General features: G+C 38.1%; 1 protein-coding gene across 1 annotated transcript in view; it reads left to right on the top strand.

The window, feature by feature from the left end:
• LOC114662071 (CD9 antigen-like) overlaps positions 1-20,215 on the top strand; it is a 54,879-nt gene that overhangs the window by 17,838 nt on the left and 16,826 nt on the right. The window contains exons 3-4 of the mRNA XM_028815389.2: positions 6,904-7,001; positions 8,799-8,873. Coding sequence (XP_028671222.1) covers positions 6,904-7,001; positions 8,799-8,873 — 173 coding nt within the window. The remainder of the gene's footprint in view (positions 1-6,903; positions 7,002-8,798; positions 8,874-20,215) is intronic.

Here is a 20,215-nt window from a genome sequence, read left to right as displayed (position 1 = left end):
GCTTTATTAAAATTGAACTGCATATTTAAAGGAGATTGTACAGACCTTGACTTGATACTGTTGTTATCCCGTAAGCCATTCAGCAGCTGCTTTTCTAGGTGAGTCCCCAGGTGCCAAGTGGCTTTTTATGTGGAATGCCTGATATAAATGGTACCCTACTGTTCCTCTTGGGACACCTCCAAATTAATAAAACAAGTCTGCCTTCAACGTACCTTCCTCTTGCCTGCTCTTTTACTTAACTTTCTATTCTCACCCTGTTGCTGTCTTACTAACTAACCCCTGTTCTTCCTGATCTGGAATTGCTCTGCCTATTTGATGTGAAAGCACTGCTACTTATCCCTTACCTCCTGTCACTCACTTCTCCCTAGGGATGGTGCCCTGTACCCTCACAAAAAGTGCTTTCCATTGGGCTGCATGTCATCCCTGCTTTCCATAACCCACAGCTGTCTATGCAGCAGCAAGACTTCTGCCAATACATTTGTAGCCCAGGATACTAGCTGAGTGCTACAAACGGGACCCAAGCAACACTGGCATTAGCGCTTCGTGCTTTGCAAATGTACCACAAGTAAAAGTATTAATAATTAATCATGATTGCTGCGTGCTTGGCTTATCAGGATTTAATCTCCTTTGCACAAGTGCTTTTGTGGCTTGATGTCCTGACGACAATTTGTCCACCCAGTTGTTAGTACTAGACTAAAGACAAGAGGGTGATGCTGATGCTTTCCTTTTATAGCATGCACCTGCTTGGGATTTTGATTGTTCTTTTATTTGTATAGAAGTTGCCCAAGTACCGCTAGATATTGCAGCTGTAACCATAACAATAAAGTAGGGTTATCATAGTATTAAAATTTCAAACTTTGGTACAGTACTAATTATTGAAATTCAATAACATTTTCAATATCCAATACAATATATATGTAACTCAGTTTATTTAAATGAAAGGCAAATCTCTGTGCATTAAAATCTTTACATTGATGAAACCAAATAACAGAAATTTTAGTCACTAAATGCAAATACTTGAAGTACTGCAATCTTTTGTAAAAGGTAAGAAAGAGGTAAGGATCTGTAAACGATTAAAAAGTAAAGATGTTTAAATCTGGTCAACAGTTTTTTACATTGATGGGGAAAAAAAATGGTTACTGAGGTAGTACAGTGAAATATTAAATTAACTTTTAATGACATTTGTAACAAGTATTGCAATCTTTTGTAAACTGTATACATAAACATACTAAAACAAACATTTAAATAGACATTCAAGTGAAAAGAACGTTAATGTGGTCTTTTGTAAACAATTGTTCAGAAAAGTAATAGACTCACAAGACTTGCACACTTAAAGGGATTGCATAAAAGCAAACAGTGCACATTGTATTTTTGTGTAAATAAACTACAGTGTCTGTAACTTCAAATTGTTTTGCAAGAAAGCCTAATATGTCAGCGTGCTCTTCCGTGAGGCCGATGCATGCTTTTGTTGAGTTGCAAATTAGTCCTGCCGTACCAAATACACGCTCTGAAATACAGCTGGAAGTATTTGACTACGTGAAAGAGTAATGCCACTGTTCATGCAATTAAGCACTGAAAAGTTATAGTGCCTTACATTATATGGCAAATGCAATGAAATATAATTGTAAAATCGTACATAATTAAACAAAGCAATGTGCCGTGGCAGCACACTTTGCGGTGTGGGTTTAAGAATTGAGGGAGCGAGGAAACCCTAATGCTAAAGAGTGTTGCCCCTGGATGAAAAACACAGAATAAAACTGGCCCACAGAGAAAGATAATTGCAGACGCCTGTCTTGATAACATTAAACATTTTAACTGACTACAAAACAAGTTTTAATCTGTAGAAAAAAAAAATGTCCTTTACGTACTTCAAATGCCAATGTTTACAAGCATATACTTATTAATGCTTCTGTAATTTAAAAATAAGATACCGTATTAGTCGACCTCACAGATAAGTCGAGTGTATTGTTTAAGCCGAAAATTATGAAATTTGTTATGACCCGCGTATAAGTCGAGGGTAAAACTTGACAGCCTATCAAATTCTTTGAATTTCATAATTATACCCAATGTACCTGTGCCCCGACTTTCAACATTTTAATCTTTGAAGAATTTTAGAAAGCCAAAATTAAAACTCCAAAAACATTTTTATTTATTTACTTACAGTTAGAATATTTCAAATAAATTCATATTCAAGTCCCTTGCATATAATAAAGTGGCCCTAAGTGTCTTCTTCAAATCCTTCAAAGTCCGATTCTTCGTCATCAGAATGTCCGAATAAAACGTGAAAAAGTCTTCTTCCGTGACGTCGTCAGCATAAACATCGTCCTCTTCGCTGTCGCCATCTTTTGAATCGTCTGGTGCTGATTCTTTGTCTTCATAGATGGCATCATCTTCTGATCCATCCATAGCATTACTGATGCCGCATTTCAAGAACGACTTTCTGATCATTTCTGGTGGAATTGAGTCCCAAGCTTCCTTTACCCATTTAGCTACTAAATCAATGTCTGGTTTCTTCAAATTCCCTCCTTTTGTTAATTTTACTTCTCCAGAACACATCCACTGCTGCCACATGCTGCGTACTCTGTTCTTGAATGGCTTGTTCAAACAAACATCTAATGGCTGGAGCATCGATGTCAATCCGCCGGGAATAACAGCTAACGTAGTAGCTATTTTCCTGGCTTCATCCTTCATATCCTCTGATGTATGAGCGTGGAACATGTCCCACACCAAAAGTGACGGGCGTTTACTTTGCCCTGCTCCTGATCGCCTAGCCCACACATCTTGAAGCCACAATTTCGTTCCAGCCTCATCCATCCAGCCTTTGGGGTGTACACGAACAGTAATGCCTTCAGGAAATTTTATGTTCTTTGGGAATGACTTCCTCTTGAATATTATCATTGGGTGTAGCTTTGTACCATCTGCCAAGCAAGAGAGGACAACGGTGAAATGGGTTTTTTCTTGGCCCGTTGACTTAATAAGTACGGTCTTCTCACCAATACCTGCTACAGTTCGATTCCCCGGCATATCAAATGTCATTGGCGTTTCATCCATGTTACCAAAGTTACTGAGATCAAAGTCATGCCTTTGTCTTTGCTTGATAATAAATTTATGAAAGGAACTGACCTTTTCTTCTAGATCTTTCGGCAGCTTCTGCGCGATTTTTGTTCGCTGACTAAGGCACAGCCCATATCTGTTCATAAACGCGTACACCAGCCAGCCGATGCTTGAAATTTCAACAAAGGCTTCCATCGATCGTTAAATACTTTCCTTCTTTTGCCAATTGAAGTGCCCGTAACCGAATGCTCGAACGAGTCACAATGGATCCATTTTGCCTGCATTCCACAATCCAGTCATTCAAGTCCTTTTCCAGTCCACTGAAAGGCGAAAGTCCAAAACGCAATGCTTTCTTAGACTTTGGCATTGCTTGTAGAGAAGACTTATTTTTTATCCAATCTCTTACAAGTTTTTTGCTAACGCAAAACTCTCTGCCAGCCACACAATTATTGGTTTCCTCAGCACGCTGAATAACTTTCAGTTGAACGATGCAGGATACGATGCTCTTGTCTTCTTTTCAGAACTCCATGATCGTACCGGTAAGAAGTTTAACTTAATATATTGATCTATTTTACTAATAAACTGCAATTAAATATACGTAGGATAATAATGCAGAGCATGTGGGGTCTTCAAGCGTCTTCCAGAAACAATTCAATGCAAATTTAATAAAGAGCTGCAAAACGTTGTGCCAAATGAATGTTGAGTGTATGTTTCCAGTTACCGCCATCTACTGGCAGCTAATGGTATGTTTGTTATCCAAAACCTGCAAAAGCTAATGCTCAAATTCAAGTACGGTATTTCACAGTTTAAAGAATTATTTAATGAAATTAGTGTTTCCCCGTGGATAAGTCGACTCTGTGTTTTTGAATGAATTTTAAGGCATAAATTTTTCGACTTATATGCGAGTATCTACGGTACCTCTCAAAATTCTTTGTATTGAGTGATGTGCCAGTCCTTCAAGTGTTTGGCTAAATTGGTTGTGTTAGCCTGTTTAGTTGATACCGTGCAGTTACAGATCTTGTATACAGGCTTGGATGTATCTTGTGGTGTTCGGGTCCCATTTCCAGATGCTACTCTATCTGCCCTCTTTGTCAATTAAGTGTGTTGATGAAGGCTCCAATGCTGCTGAAGCAGCCATCTTATTACCCTAGGTTCTTGTCTATAAGCCGGACTCGTGTATAAGCCGGAGACCAAAAATCATACGAATTTTTAAAATAAAATCTTATCATAGATAAGCCGGACTCATGGATAAGCCGAACGTACTATAACCTATAACTAATAGAAGAGAGGGAGGTCAGTGGTCTCACTCGCACCCATTTAATTTCTTTAATGGGGGAGAGAGTGTGAGATATTGGCGTCGCGCGTAGCGGCCATTTAAATTGTGATTTTATATGTAAACATATTTAAATATATATCGCGGATTTTTTGCTGGTTCGCGGATTTCTGCGGACAATAGGTCTTTTAATTTCTGGTACATGCTTCCTCAGTTGGTTTGCCCAGTTGATTTCATACAAGGGACGCTATTGGCAGATGGCTGAGAAGCTAGATTGCTTACTTTTCTCTCTCTCTTGCGCTGACTATCTGTGATCCTGACGTATGGGGATTGAGCAGGGGGGCTGTTCGCACACCTAGACGATACGGACGCTCGTCTAAAAATGCTGAAAGATTATCTTCACGTTGCTATCTTTTGTAAAGCTGATTCCTGAAAAGACATGCTGCACAGTGCTTCGCATACTTAAAAGCTTGAAGGGCACGTATTGATTTTTGACTGAAAAACAAACTCTCTCTCTCTCCGTGCTCCTGACGGAGGGGGTGTGAGCTGCCGCCTTCAACGGCTTTGTGCCGCGGTGCTTCGCATACCTAAAAGCCAAACAGCACCATTGATTTGTTTGCTAGGGATTGTTTTCTCTATCTATGTGACATTCTGTGCTCCTGACACACACACCTTTGAAGAGGAAGATATGTTTGCATTCTTTTAATTGTGAGACAGAACTGTCATCTCTGTCTTGTCATGGAGCACAGTTTAAACTTTTGAAAATGAGACAAATGTTTGTTTGCAGTGTTTGAATAATGTTCCTGTCTTTCTACAACCTCCTGTGTTTCTGCGCAAATCTGTTACCCAAGCATGACAATATAAAAATAACCATATAAACATATGGTTTCTACTTCGCGGATTTTCTTATTTCGCGGGTGGCTCTGGAACGCAACCCCCGCGATGGAGGAGGGATTACTGTATAAGCCGGACTTATGTATAAGCCGATATTCTATTTTTTCATTTTCACAACTTTTTTCCTTAGATAAGCCGCGGCTTATAGACAAGAACTTAGGGTAATACCAGCAAGTGGGTGGAAATGGGCCCAAAACTCTAGCCTTGCTGATTTATAGCCTAAGAGGCTTAATTGTCAGAAGCCAGAGTGCACCCGAAGTACACTCATAATGTGGGCTTAGAATTGATATCATTAAAAATGAGTATCGAGGTACTTGTCAATATTTCAGTACTTTTGACACCCTTATAATATAGCATTAAAGCATGTACAAACATACATCTAATGACCAGAAGAGTTGGTCTAAGTTTGAATATATTTGAATATTTACTGATTTTTAATTTTGAAATTAAAATCTTATTTTTTTGACAGCCCTAACAGTGTATTTAGTGTCACCATTGCTCGGTGCCTGGTCATATGGATAATAAGTACATGTTTAGATAATGTTAGCTTCTTTTTTGTTTTTGGGGTGAATGAGCAATGTTGGATTACATTACTCTGTCACAGGGAACTCTGAGGACAGCATCATAGGACTTTCAGAATGTACTTTTGAGCGTGGACGTAACTTTCAGAATGTACTTTTGAGCGTGGACGTAATGCTAGAGTGGTGTTTAAATCCACCTTGTACTGTTGGCCCCTTGAGCTTAGACTTGGGGCCTGAATTTGGTCAGATGCTTGACTACTATGGAGATAGTGTGATGAGAGCACTGGGGAAAGAGACAGAGAGAGTTAGGAGGTGAGTAGGAAAGAGTGTTATGATGCTTAAAGTGCTGATACTTAGGGGTCAAGCAATTTTTAGTAATCCTCCGAAGGACAGAGAAGGTTTCCTTTGTTTTATTTTGATACAGTAGTGAAACTCAGTAATGTCTATTACATGTACTGTAGGTATGAATTTTACTTGATGCACTGAATCTGTCAGGCTGACTAGTAAAGCTATATTGTGTGCATGTTGTGGCCTTCTTTCCCCTTTCTTTGTCCCTTTGAATATCAGCCAACCCTTTTATCAACAGATTAGCTGCAGCTGAAAATGTTTAGTACAACAAGTTACATATCTCTTAGCACCATTTTACAGCATAAAGGATTGCAGGCAACTTTTTCTGGGTCAACAAGTTTACAGTACTGTGGCAAATTCAAAACAAGAAAATGAACAATACAGTTCATAAATACAGGAAATGGACCACCTGATAGATTGTAAACTATTGAGTCACAAAAGGAGCTATACAAGTCTAACATGTTTTGTTAAAACATAGAAGAGCTACATGTTGTGCCAAACAGGTATTTCTTGGATGCTGGGTAACTTGAAATGTACAATCCTGTGTCACCCCTTAAATCACAAAATTTTACTGGACCAAAAAGAGTCTAAAGTCTAATAGCAGATTTAGACTGAGACTTGTAGATACTGCAGATGGGGTCTGTTCTGACATCAGCAAACAAATTTGCATGAGTCAATCTTGTATTAAAAAAAAAAAAATCGAAAATCAACTATTATGTAATTGAGTTATTCTGCTTATTGGCAGTGTGTACGTTTTTAACAAGTTATGCTATACATCAGTCAATAATTTTCTTGCCTGTCTCTTGTTTACAGGTGTGTTAGTGCTGATTGCAACTGGAGCTGTGATCCTAGCTGTAGCTATCCTGGGAAGTTGTGGAGTAACCAATGAATCAAGAGTGTTATTGGCAATAGTAAGTATTCACTCTCCTGTCCCTTACTCTTTCTTTAGGCATGTATTCCTTTCTGTTATGACATAAGTCCCCTTTTACTGCATTTTTTCTTTTATTTAATTTCATCCCCTTTATAAATATCCTTTCTGTCATAGAGTAACAGTATTTTATATTAGTTTCCTTACATTTCATTGTACTATTTTTCAGTATCCTTTTTTTGTTACATTTTGTTGTCATCATTCTGTAGTTTGTGGAAGTTTTGGCTCATTGGTCATGTTTAAAAACAAAAAAAAAACAAAACATCAAAGCTCCTAATATGCAGCTCAGGACAAATCATACATTTATTATGTGCTACAGCATAATTTTGGTTTTGCTTTTTGAACAGAAAAGTACATGTTAGAAGACATTTAAATAAATGCATTTATTGAACATTTTACTTTGTGATTAGAAGCTTATGATTGCAACAACCTATGAACTTTCTGAGCAGCACACCCATCCATATACAGTAGATACCCCTCAGAATTAGACTTGTGGAGCGACACTTAGACTTGATTTACTTGTAAAAAACATTAAAAATTGAAGTACCCTTAAGTCTCACTGGTAAAACTATTTTATTCTGATTTGTCACTCAATATACTTACTACATGACTTGTTTTAGTTACATTTCTAATCAATAACCAGTTTATCACATTATCAAAATGGATATTGCCAGCTAACAACAAAAGGCGAATGCTGAATTTATTATGTTTTATAAAGAAATTGACCTGATTATTTCTTTTTGGACATAAATGGTAAGTGTGTGTATGTTAACTATGTTATCTGTGTGATGAAAATATCCTTTAATAATAAAAAAGAAAAAAAAAGCCTTTATTGCAGCATAAAACACATCAGATACAGTAATTTTTGAGGTCAAGAGTGGCTTAATAATATTAAACAGCCACAGAAAAGTTTGGATGCAAAAAAAAGTTGCTTTCAGTTGACTGACAGAAACGTGGTAACGTTACATTATACTAGCTATAGAGAGACTATACTAACTGCAAATCTAACTCATGCAGGAAGTTTTTGCTACATGGTTTCTAGTATTGAATCGTTGAACAGCTCTAAGAAGTAATTGGAAATTGTGTACATTTTACACAATTTATTTCTGATTTTAATAGCGAACTTTTTGATTTAAGGTGTTCTGTGGACTTAATAATGCGATGACACATTTTGATTTTGTGGAGTTTCAAGAAAACTTGAAGTCAAAAGTGGTGTTTGCTCATGTTTACATTTGACTTAATCATGTATCTGAAACGTTCCCAAGTGCAGAGAGACAACCACAGCAACATTGTCCAATCCCCCCCCCACCCCCGTAGCACCTTCCTTCCAAACCCCACACAAATATGAAATCACAAAAATATTATATAAATAGATTTTGTAATTAAAATGATTTTCAGTGTTGTGTTGTTATAGTTCCATAGCAGTTGGTCTGTCTTTAGGCGAAAGCTGAAAAATACTGGAAATACTGCACCCTGCCAAGACACACATTTTGTGATGCAGTTATTGGGCATCTGATTCAAGACAAATTATTAATGGACAAAGTGATGGTTTTCTGTTATGCATCTTTTAAACTGCTCATTTGTTAAAATTTGCTTGGGACAACATTATTCATTTGTAAGTTAATTTTTTTGCTTTCTTGTCATTACTGTATTATATGCTGTTTCCTTTTGTTTGATTTCATTTGCCAATCTCTTCCTCCTTTTCACCTCTGTGTGTGTTTTTTTTTTTTTTTTTTAAACTTCTGACATGTACTATAATGGAGTATTTTTTTTAACCTAGTTCTCCGCATTTTTGGCTGTCCTTTGTGGATTCATGCTTGCCGCTGGATTTTTTGCTTTCAATAAGAAGGATGTGGTATGTACAAGCCAATGTAACATTGTCATGAATAAATTGTTTTTTTTTTTTTTTTTTTTAAATCTGAGTAAAGAAATATTCCTTTAGCTCCTTTAAACACAAGGATGGGGCAAAAATAACCCCCCAAAATTACATGATAATTTGCTTGTATTACTGTTGCCCTAAAATTCTACATTGATACTCTGTTACAGTCTTTTTTCTTTTACTGCATATCCCTCTCTTATACCTACTCTATTAAAACATGGAAGTTGCTTTGACTCAAAATAGAATGGCATGTTGAATAAAATATATGAATGTATTATAAGGCATAACAATAACAATTAACATAAGGTACAGTAGTACCAGTAAAAGGGCTCTGAAAATATAAAATTATGTTGCCATCTGGTAGCCAATCAACAAAGCATCGCATGTCTGCATATAGTAAGTGATTGTTAATCTCCCTGATGTTGGTTTTGTAATGGATTAGTTTAGGTAGTTTAAAGACCATCTCTATCAGTCATACAGCACTATATTAACAAACCAGTTGAAAACTCTGTGTATCCGTGTTCACAAACTGTGATCTGCTGATCACCTGTGATCCACAAGTGTGAGAGCCTTTGAATTGCTCTGATAAATTATTTTGGTATATAGGTATTTATTGCAGCCAGGCTAAAGCCTGACATCTACAGGACATGAGGAGCTGGTCTGAAACTACCATCCTGGAGTATACTATCAAATTTTCCTGCTGATGGCAACTGTTGTGTTTTATTTACTTTGCCACATCTGATCGTATGGAGAAGATATTAGTACTGCCCTCTTGTTTTCAATCCACTACTAATGACTATATGCACAAGTTTAAACCGCTTACTCATTTTGGCACAAAAGCACAATCTGATCCTTCACCACTATTTTTCAATTCTTCCTTCAGTCACATCCTGTACCGTCACAAAAGATCCCACCATAGTCGTGCTTCCCATTTCTCACAGCTTTCAATGTGGCAGCAAGGGATAATGACACATTTGTACTGCAGGACACCAGTTGAGTGCTAGAAACGAGACACAAGTGTTTCATGCTTCAATCACTTCTTTGCACAGTTTGACAAGGACAGCAACCAACCTATCACCAAACTAATCCAGCAAGAGGCCTTATTATGAACTCTGGCACTGAATGCACATAAAGTGAGATGGGCTCAAAGCCACATTAATTCTATAAAGCAGCTGGCCCTGGTGGGGTTACTGGATGGGTCCAGAAGTATTGTCTGAAACAGATGACAACAGTGCTCACCAGCCTGTTCAACACTTCACTAGAACAGGCCACTGCCTCAAGTCCGCTACAATTGTCCCTATTCCAGAACAGAAAATGGTGAGGTCCATGAGCAATTATTGCCTGGTGGCCCTGATCCCTATTGTTATGATGTGCTTCAAGTGACTTGTCCTCAGACACATTAGGAGCAGCATCCCCTCCTCCCTGGACCAATGCTAGTTCAGTTACAGGGCAAACGGCTTGGAGAACTGGTTGTCTGCTACCATCACTGGAAGATATCTTCACTTCAAATGTTCTTTGTTTTTCTGCTGCAGCAGGTAGAGATCCAACCCACCATGGCCATAACATTTTCACTCCTCTGCAGGTGCTTCAGAGCCCTTCATGCCTGCACTACCAGGCTGAAGAACAGCTTTTACCCCAAAGCAGTCAGCATATTAAATGCACAGCGATTACTGCCCCTTCCTATAACAAGACCACCACTGATTGAACCTCTGCATCAACCACACATAGTCACACACTTACACGTGACCCATGTAGATCTCATCACCATTACATTGACTAATTCTCACTGGGACTTCATTTAATTTTTATTTATTTATTGTTACATATTTACCTTTACTTTTACTCTGTGCATATTTGGAACTGTTAATAGTAACTGCTTCTTGTAGTTTAATGTCTCCTCCTATATATCTTTATCTAAGCCGACTATAGGCTTGCTCCAAATGATATTTCATTGTATTGTACAGTGACAATAAAAGTATCTTGCATCTTATCTTTGCAGTCTTACCAGCGACTACAAAAACTAAAAAATATTAATTGTGTGTATGTGTTGCGTAAGGATTTATGCTCCTTTTCTTAGCTGTTTTTATGGCTCACTGTCTTGACAAAGATCAGGATGAATACGGGCAACCCAGTAATACAGTGATTGGTTAGGTAGGCAGGCAGGTCAAAGGCGGACTTGTTTAATTATTGTGGAGGTAGACAGAGGCAGGGCAAAGTTAATATCACAGCATGCAGGAAAATGCCCAGAAGTGCACAATCATCACAGTATCATGTCAAGGTTTGCACAGTCCATCTACTTTATTTTCTCCTTTACAAATGTAGCTATGTTTTAATAAAGGTGGCCTGAATGTTTCCAATTAACTCTAATTTTAGGCAAAAACAGACCTGCAAAATACAATATACAAAATTAGTGCGGGTTAAATAAACAACCATTCTTGTACAGATGAATGTCATCTTTTTCCTTTGAATAAGACCTTTTTTTAAATAAATTGAAGTTATATTTAAGTAGTGCTGTTCAATCTGCCAGCTCTATTCCATGTTTGCAGTAGTATCTGTGCATGGCATACACATATACCACAGCAGGGATTTAGAACTTCAGTCCTGTTGGGCTGCTGTGGTTACGCGTTTTTGATCTAAACCAGCTTCCTAACTTAAAGCCAATTATTGCTTAAACAACATTTTTGCACTTCATTTCAGTTAACCCATATGTTAAGGTTCTATTTTCGTGTTTACTTCTTATAGTTTTAAACATATATTCACTGTTTTTAATTGCTTCTTGATTTGTTCATCTTCTGCCAAATTACAATAATAAATAATAAATAATAAAATAGACAGCAATTTATCATCAACTCGGTGGTTGTCTCCACGAGTGCCCTCTGTATGTGCAGGTTTTTGTCCTAACCCACTTCTACTTTTATTTGGACTTAAGTTCTTAAGTGACCATGGTGTTGTTTCCTAGTTTCTTGGTTTTGTGATTTCAGATTTCATCATCTTTACCACAATTTCTATTCCACTCTTCCTGGTGTTCTGGATATTTAGGCCACTATTTACTAATGAGTATACTGACTATAATTAATCTATAGACTTTGTTTCTATAATGTCTCCTGTACTGGTCATTAATTGTCAATGTTGATTAAACTCCACAGAAAAGATTATGCATTAATAGGAAAATGAGTTAAATATGTCAAACATTTAAAACTATGGCAATAACACAAATATTTCTATATTTCATATCAATGTAAATCTGTCACTACTGCATTCTTCTGAATGCAGAATAAGAGAAGGAAAAATAAAAGGTAAATTTTGAAGTTGAGTGGGATAGATGGCATTGATCCTCCAGGACTGAAAGAAAGAAACTTAATTGGACTTAACTCTTTTTACAACTCTGAGGACTCATCATGAAATATTTGACTTAGAATATTTGGCATGAAATTTAAAAACAGTTGACTACTGACAATTACAGATCTGCTTCAGTTTACAATCATTTGGAGGCTATTCTTATAAGAGGGAAATATAAAATAACAGAATGATTTGGTTTGGTAAAACGAAAGTACTAACAAGCTATAATACTAAATAAAGTTATCAGAAAGGATTGGCTTCTAATTAAGCAATTTGTTGAGAACAAAAACCTTGCAGCCACTGCTTCCTTCCAGAACCAAACTTGAGGACACCTGTACTACAGTAACAACGTTTACTTGCGCTCTCCTGTACATTTCTTTTGGTTGCTTTTTTCTTTCTTTAGCTCAGTACTTCTTCACACTCAGTCCCTTTCCAGTCCAACCATTATTGGTTACTACGTAGGTCTACCTCTTTTAAATTCACTTTGATGTCAGCCTGGAAAAGCCACTTTTTGCCACTGCAGTCCTTTTATTTCATGTGGCAGGTGATGTGTGTTGCCCCAGTGCATCACTGCTGTTCGGCTGCCTGCTTTTAGATTACTGGCTAAAAACCTGGGATTTAAAATGCAAATCCAGCAACAATGTATTAGGATTTCTGTATGTTTTACATATATGTCTTTAGTAAAATAAATGCAGTAACTTTTGTTGTGGCGAAAAATTGTCACCACAAGGCTTTTTACCTGAAATGAAGGCTATTAGGAGACTCAGGATAGGCAAACAGAGTCTACAGTTTTATTGCAATAAAATAACAATAATAATTACACGGACTCAACCCAATACAGTGGAACCTCGGTTCACGACCATAATTCGTTCCAAACCTCTGGTCGTAAACCAATTTGGTCGTGAACCGAAGCAATTTCCCCCATAGGATTGTATGTAAATACAATTAATCCATTCCAGACCGTACAAACTGTATGTATGTGTATATGTATATATATATATATATATATATATATATTTTTTTTTTTTAAAGATGTCTAAGCACAAATTATAGTTAATTACACCATAGAATGCACAGTGTAATAGTAAAACTAATGTAAAAAAATTTAATAACAGTGACCCAAACACGCAGGCTCTCTCTCTTTCTCTCAGCTGCATGCGAGCACTCCCGCCCCTGCCTGCCTGCCTCTCTCAGCTGCACACACAGGCTCTCTCTCTTTCTCTCAGCTGCATGCGAGCACTCCCGCCCCCCCGCCTCCCCCCATGCCCCCCAATCCCCCCGCCTGTCTGCCTGCCTGCCTGCCTCTCTCTCAGCTGCACGTGCAGGCTCTCTCTCTCTCTCTCTCTCTCTCGGCAGGACGGCAGGAATTCACGCATTACAACCCGATCGATCGCTGTAAACACTCTTTTTTTAATGAGTTTTAAGCACAGGGGGGAAAAAAAGGAACATTTGAACAAATCCGAACTTTATTTAAAAGCCAACCAAGAAAGTAACATTAGAGCCCAATCGCTGTAAACACTCTTTTTAAATGAGTTTTAAGCACAGGGGGGAAAAAAGGAACATTTGAACAAATCCGAACTTTATTTAAAAGCCAACCAAGACAGTAACATTGCTGGCGTTCACGCTGATAGCATTACAACCCAATCGATTGCTGTAAACACTCTTTTTTAATGAGTTTTAAGTACATGGAAAAAAATAAACATTTGAAAAAAAGAGAAAAGTAACATTGCAACACTTTCTTCTCACCACTCTTCACTTGCTTAGAAGCCATGGTTAACTGCAAAAGCACACGAAATACCGTCGAGCACAAAGAGTTCACAGGTAAAGCACGCACGTCTGACTGAGAACAATGAACAGGGAGAGGCTGAACACGTGCTTAAATACAGTAATCGGCGCGTACAAACCGGAAGGGAAATGAAATAGAGCACAAAGAGTTCACAGCGAAAGCACGCACGCACGTGCAAGCACGCACGTCTGACTGAGAACAATGCAACAGGTGCGGAAATCATTGCCGCGCACAAACCGAAAGGGAAACTGGCTTGTTCGTATACCCAGTGTGTGGTCGTGAACTGAGGCAAAAGTTTGGCGAACGATTTGGTCGTAAACCGAGTTTTTCGTGTACCGAGGTTCCACTGTACGGCCAAATTGAGCTGAGCCCTGAACAGTTCAGAACTCAAAACTTATACAGTCATTTCTTATCACTCCGACCTCGCTCAAACTAGCTCATTTGCTGTTTTCTCTGACTCCCTTCTGCACCTGCCCAGCCGATACCTCGAGTTCTCATGGGAGCCATTATTATCTCCTGACTTCCCCCTGCAGCTGGCCCCCCAGTATTTCTACTGTCTATTGTTAATTTTACTTTCTGTTTTGCTCATTTCTATTGGCCTTGGCTGGGCAGAAGTTCTCTTCTTCCATTCTTGGGCACTCTTATCATTTCCTTTCCCTTGGCCTTCAAGCTATTTTTTATTTAGCGGCTGAAGGTGAGCTTTAATTAAAAAAAAATATAGCATGTACCTTTATTTAATTCTTTACGTAGCTGGCGTGACTTGCAGTAATATCTACACTAAGGTTTATGCTTATATATTTCTGTATATTTATTTATGCTAATACATGAATACACTAATTTTACTTTCCATACATTACATCATCTTGACCTCGTTGTAACAGTGCCTTTGCTGATTCACTATTCCAGCTGGCTTCTCACATGCCTACCACGACCATTTTTCTATATTATGTCATTGGTATCGTTCCTCAGCTTCCTTACCTTGAACACAGGTGTCCATGTTTTCCCCTTCTTCTGTCCTCGATAGTTTCTGTGCGTCATTCTCTTTCTATTCTGTCCTTCCTTTCCCAAATTGGTAATTCTGCTTCAAGCTTAAAAATAATGCAATATGGCTAATGTTTTTTATTTAACTATTTGCTTGACATTCTAATTTTTGCAAAATCTAATGCTTCAGAAGCTGTTAATTACTTTTATGGCTATTTATGCTAATATGCTATTTATGCTAATATATAAATTTTTTATCTTCCATACTTTAAGGTAGATTATGCTAACAGGTAACAGCTAACAGGATGGCTGTATCTTAGACTTTAGCAAATTAGTCCTCAGCATGAAATACTAAAGTACCACTGAATTTTATGAAACATATATTTTTTTGTGATTTATCTGTTTCTATGGTATACTGAAGTATAATTACAAGCATTTCATAAGTTTCAAAGACTTTTATTGACAGTTACATTAAGTTTATGCAGAGTCAATATTTGCAGTGTTGGCCCTTCTTTTTCAAGACCTCTGCAGTTCACCCTGGCAAGCTATCAATCAGCGTCTGGGCAAAATCCTGACTGATAGCAGCCCATTCTTGCATAGTTGATGCTTGGAGTTTGTCAGAAAAGATCTAACAACACTGAAACAGCAAACTTTTGTGAAAATTAATATTTGTGTCACTCTCAAAACATTTGGCCACGGCTATACTAATGCATTCAACAACAGCAATTTGTGCCCACTTTTGGATGAAAAACACTGCTCTAGATGAAATGTGTGAAAATAACTTAAAAACGGCAAAGTGAAATCTTGAATTGAATCAAATTCTGGAGTAAATGTTCAAGTGAGAATCACAATGAGGGGGATTTCAGCCTTTAAACGTAGTATACACAATCTACAAATGTGTTTTGAGGAAGTTGAGCCTCTTCATCAGAACGTTAGTACCTCCTTGAAAGAAATATGAAATTGAGAATTATACGTTTGATACCTGTATACAAACACTGTACAACAGGTACACACACGCGCGCACACACACACACACACACACACACACACACACACACACACAAATAACAAAACACCAAAGAATATAGTAAGAAAAAAAAATACAATGAAGATTTCATCTTGCCTGACAAAAGAATCCTAACTGTTAAGTTTCTAAAGCATTCTTCTTTTTTATTTTGTGTTATACTGCATGTTATAATGGACTAACTGGTAAGTAAACCTAGAAAACCCACACGTAGTTCTCCACTGATGAGTTACTGCTTCTAGCAGCTGTCAGAAGTAATGCATTAGCTTCTCTGTATACAAAATACTTTATCTGCATTATTACTTAGTTAGAGTTTGAGCCTTTATTAGATTTAGTATTAAAAATAAGGGTGTTTCATGTTTAATACTAGATTAAAATTATAAAAAAAAACCTTTCAAATGTTTATCCTGGCTAAAGATTGTGCTGTGCCGTCTATTACTAACATGTGTCCCTGAGCATGAAGTAAATGTATTCCCAATAGCATATGCCATCTTTAATTCAACTAACTCAACTGTGGATGTATAATAACTGTTCATAAGTCAGGGTAAATCAGCATACAAACAACTCAATTTGTATGAATCATCAAGATATCAGTCCAAATAATTGCCTTTGGGTCATTATATATGGCCACATGCCAGTCTTCCCTATTGAAGTATGTTTGCAAAAATGAAAGATGACCCAGCTGAGAAATGTGCTGATGAATGAGGACATCCACAATACATTCATTTTATTGATTAAATCCTTTCAATGTTGTTCAATATACACTATATGCACAAAAGTATTGGGATGCCTGACCATTACACCAACAGGGACTTTAATGACATTGCATTCCGATACATAGGGTTTAACATGGAGTTGGTCCCCCTTTTTGCAGCTATAACAGCTTCCACTCTTTTTGGAAGGCTTTCCACAAGATTTTGGAATGTTTCTGTGGGAATTTGTAGCAATTCATTCTGTACAGCATTTATGAGGTCTGGCACTGATGTTGGATGAGAAGACCTGGCTCACAATCTCCATTCTAGTTCATCTCAAAAGTGTTTAATGGGGTTGAGGTCAGGGCTCTGTGGGGGCCAGTGAAGTTCTTCCACACCAAACTAATCCAACCATGTCTTTATGGACCTTGCTTTGTGCACTGGAGCACAATCATGCTGGAATAGAAAAGGGCCTTTGAAAAACTGTTCCCACAAAGTTAGAAGCATACCATTGTCCATAATGTCTTGGTATGCTGAAGCATTAAGATTGCCCCTTCACTGGAAGTAAGAGGCCTAGCCCAAACCCTGAAAAACATCCCCATACCATTATCCCTCCTATACCAAACTTGACAGTTAGCACAATGCAGTCAGGCAGGTAATGTTCTCCTGGCATCCAACAAACCCAGACTCGCCCATCTGATGGCCAAAGAGAAGTGAGATTCATCACTCCCTAGAACAGGGGTGGGCAAACCTTTTGGATCAGGGCCACATTGACTATTAAAATTTGACAGACGGGCCGGGCCAGCACTAGATGCATACATATCAAACATAAACATAAAGGCATTACAGTATTAATATTTACATTCACTTTTAGTGGGAACAGTGTTGTTGATCACCCTTTTTTGCCAGTGCATCGAAGTGTGGTGTTAGTTTTGTTGTGGCAGTTCTCAGAACAGATCTGAGGTGTTCATTGCTCAACTGGGATCTGTGGGGTGCTTTGTTGGTGTTCATCACACTAAAAGTCTGTTCACACACATACATCGAGCCAAACAACACCAGCATCCTCTGTGCCATCTTCTGGATGTTTGGAAATTTGGCTGCGCTTAATGAAGCATAAAACTCATCCAGTTTAAGAGAGTTGAACTTCTCCTTTAAGACGGTGTCACATTGGAGATCAATCAGTTCCAACTGCAACTCCTGTGGCGCCATTTCATGGTCCTGTGTGAAGGGACACGACACCAGCTGAAGTGACTTGTAAATTTTTCCAATCTCAGAGAACCGATGGCAGAATTCTCCATGCAGGTCGTCCAGTGATTTCCTGTATTTTTTTCACAAGTTGAGGGGCCTCTTTCAGCGTAGCCAGTGTGGGGAAATGAGCGAATGAGTTGTTTGACATTTGCTTTGAGAATAAAGCTAGCGTGGTTTTGAAGGCTCTGACTCAGCTCGTGAAAATCGTCCGCTTTCTCAAGTAACTCCAAAAATGAGATAATCTCCTGTTTGAGCTCCCACATCAACATACTTTCCCCAAACTTAACCAGCGGACATTGGAGTGGTAAAGCAAGTCCTGGGGCCTCATGTATAAACGGTGTGTACGCACAGAAATGTTGCGTATGAACGTTTCCACGCTCAAATCACGATGTATAAAACCTGAACTTGGCGTAAAGCCACGCACATTTCAACGGTACCTCATACCCTGGCGTACGCAATTTCTCCGCTCGGTTTTGCAGACTGGTGGCACCCAGCATCAAAGCAGTGCTACTGTTCCTGTGTGGTCACCCTTTCTTTCTTAGACCCACATTCCTGACACGGCTTTATAAATACTCTGAAATTAACTGCATATTGTTTATTAGTGTAATGCATCTGATTGTAATTAACCTGTAGCAATATAATGGTCCAGGAAATAGCCATAGTATTCAAATACCATAACTGCTTTAGCATTGTTAAGCTCACTGCATCTTCTTCCTCTTTCAGCTGCTCCCGTTAAGGGTTGCCACAGCAGATCATCTTTTTCCATATTACTCTCACTGCACCACTCGGAGTATTTATTATATTCCTGTATCTGAGTGGGGAATCACAGCAGCAACTGATCGGAAAGAGAATTATCGGTATACAGTTTCAAGCACACACTACCTCAGCCACGGCAAAACACGTCAAAGTCTTTCCTGTACGGACCTTGCGTTTCAGAAACAGTTTCATCCCAAGAACTATAAACGCACTCAATCAGTCCATCAAGTGCTCCTTGTAGAACTGTTTGCACTTATAAGTACAATTACCCCACTGTAAACTTGCACTACAGTTATAATATTGCACAACCTGCTCCACTTTATAAAGCGCGTATGATGACGATATCATTTTTAAGATGAAATGCAGCAAAATATGTTGCTTATAGTATACAGATAAAACTTTAACTTAATTTAAATAATGTGTATTGTTAATAATTAAACATGTGAGGATACGGTGCCGCAGCGCTAGCTAGTTCACGGATAGCTCCTGCCTTGCGCTGTATTATTGCTGGTGCTGATGCGACACTGGAAGGATAGATGGATAGAATAATTAAACACATACTGCGAAGATATTTCAATGTTCCTTAAAAGTTTAGAAGAATCGGCGTTCTAAGCTTACAGATGGCTTAACGTTTATTACAGAGCTGATTGTGTGGCGATTGGGTATTTGGAGAAAGAAAAGTAAGGACAGGAATTGGAGGTTAGTAAGTTTGAAAGATACAGTACTTCTGTAATAAATTATTTCATTGAAGGTCACACATGGCGCAGCAAGCCTCTTGCGTGAGATATGAACAATCACTGCGCCACCGTGTTCCCATGTTTAATAACATGCTTTCATTCCTATCATCATGAAAAAGATATCACGTATACATCTCAGTATTTTAATTATTCAGAGAGCTGTAATATCATGAATGCAATAGATTCTGTGTCCTGTCGGAGAAAGAGAAAGAATGGAAGCACGTAGTGATTCACACACACAGAGCACATAGAAGATCAAATACAGAAGAAAGCATTTAACGTGCTACTTGAGAAACTAGTAAAATAAACAATTTTAAGATGAAGTTTATGATGTTCTACTTTAATGACAAAATAAACTATGATTAAAGTGGAAATTTCGAGATTAAAGTTGACATTTCGTGCTTTTTTCCCCACTGTGTGCCTATTTTTTTTCTCTGTACCCTAATAAGCTTTCATATGACACTCAGGCGGTCCGCTACGAGTCGCTTTTTCACGCCGACTTTGATATGTGACGTCGTCTTCTTTTATTTTGAGCACTGTGCGACTTTGTGAAATTGAGCTTTTCCGACACGCTATGTCACTCGATCAACTTCCTTTTGTTGATTATATCACTGTTTAAACCAACAAATAGTACGTTTTTCCTTTGCCTCCACTTGGTATCGCTGAAATTCTTATATTTTCCCCCGTGCTTTTCCCATTGTCTTTTCACAGAAGGCTATTTATGTCGATTTGCATATTCAAAGAGGCATAATTTG

This window comes from Erpetoichthys calabaricus, chromosome 12 (genome assembly GCF_900747795.2).
Source record: "Erpetoichthys calabaricus chromosome 12, fErpCal1.3, whole genome shotgun sequence".
Lineage (NCBI taxonomy): Eukaryota > Metazoa > Chordata > Cladistia > Polypteriformes > Polypteridae > Erpetoichthys > Erpetoichthys calabaricus.
Note: the sequence above shows the minus strand (reverse complement) of the source record. Positions and strands in the feature narration are given on the sequence as shown.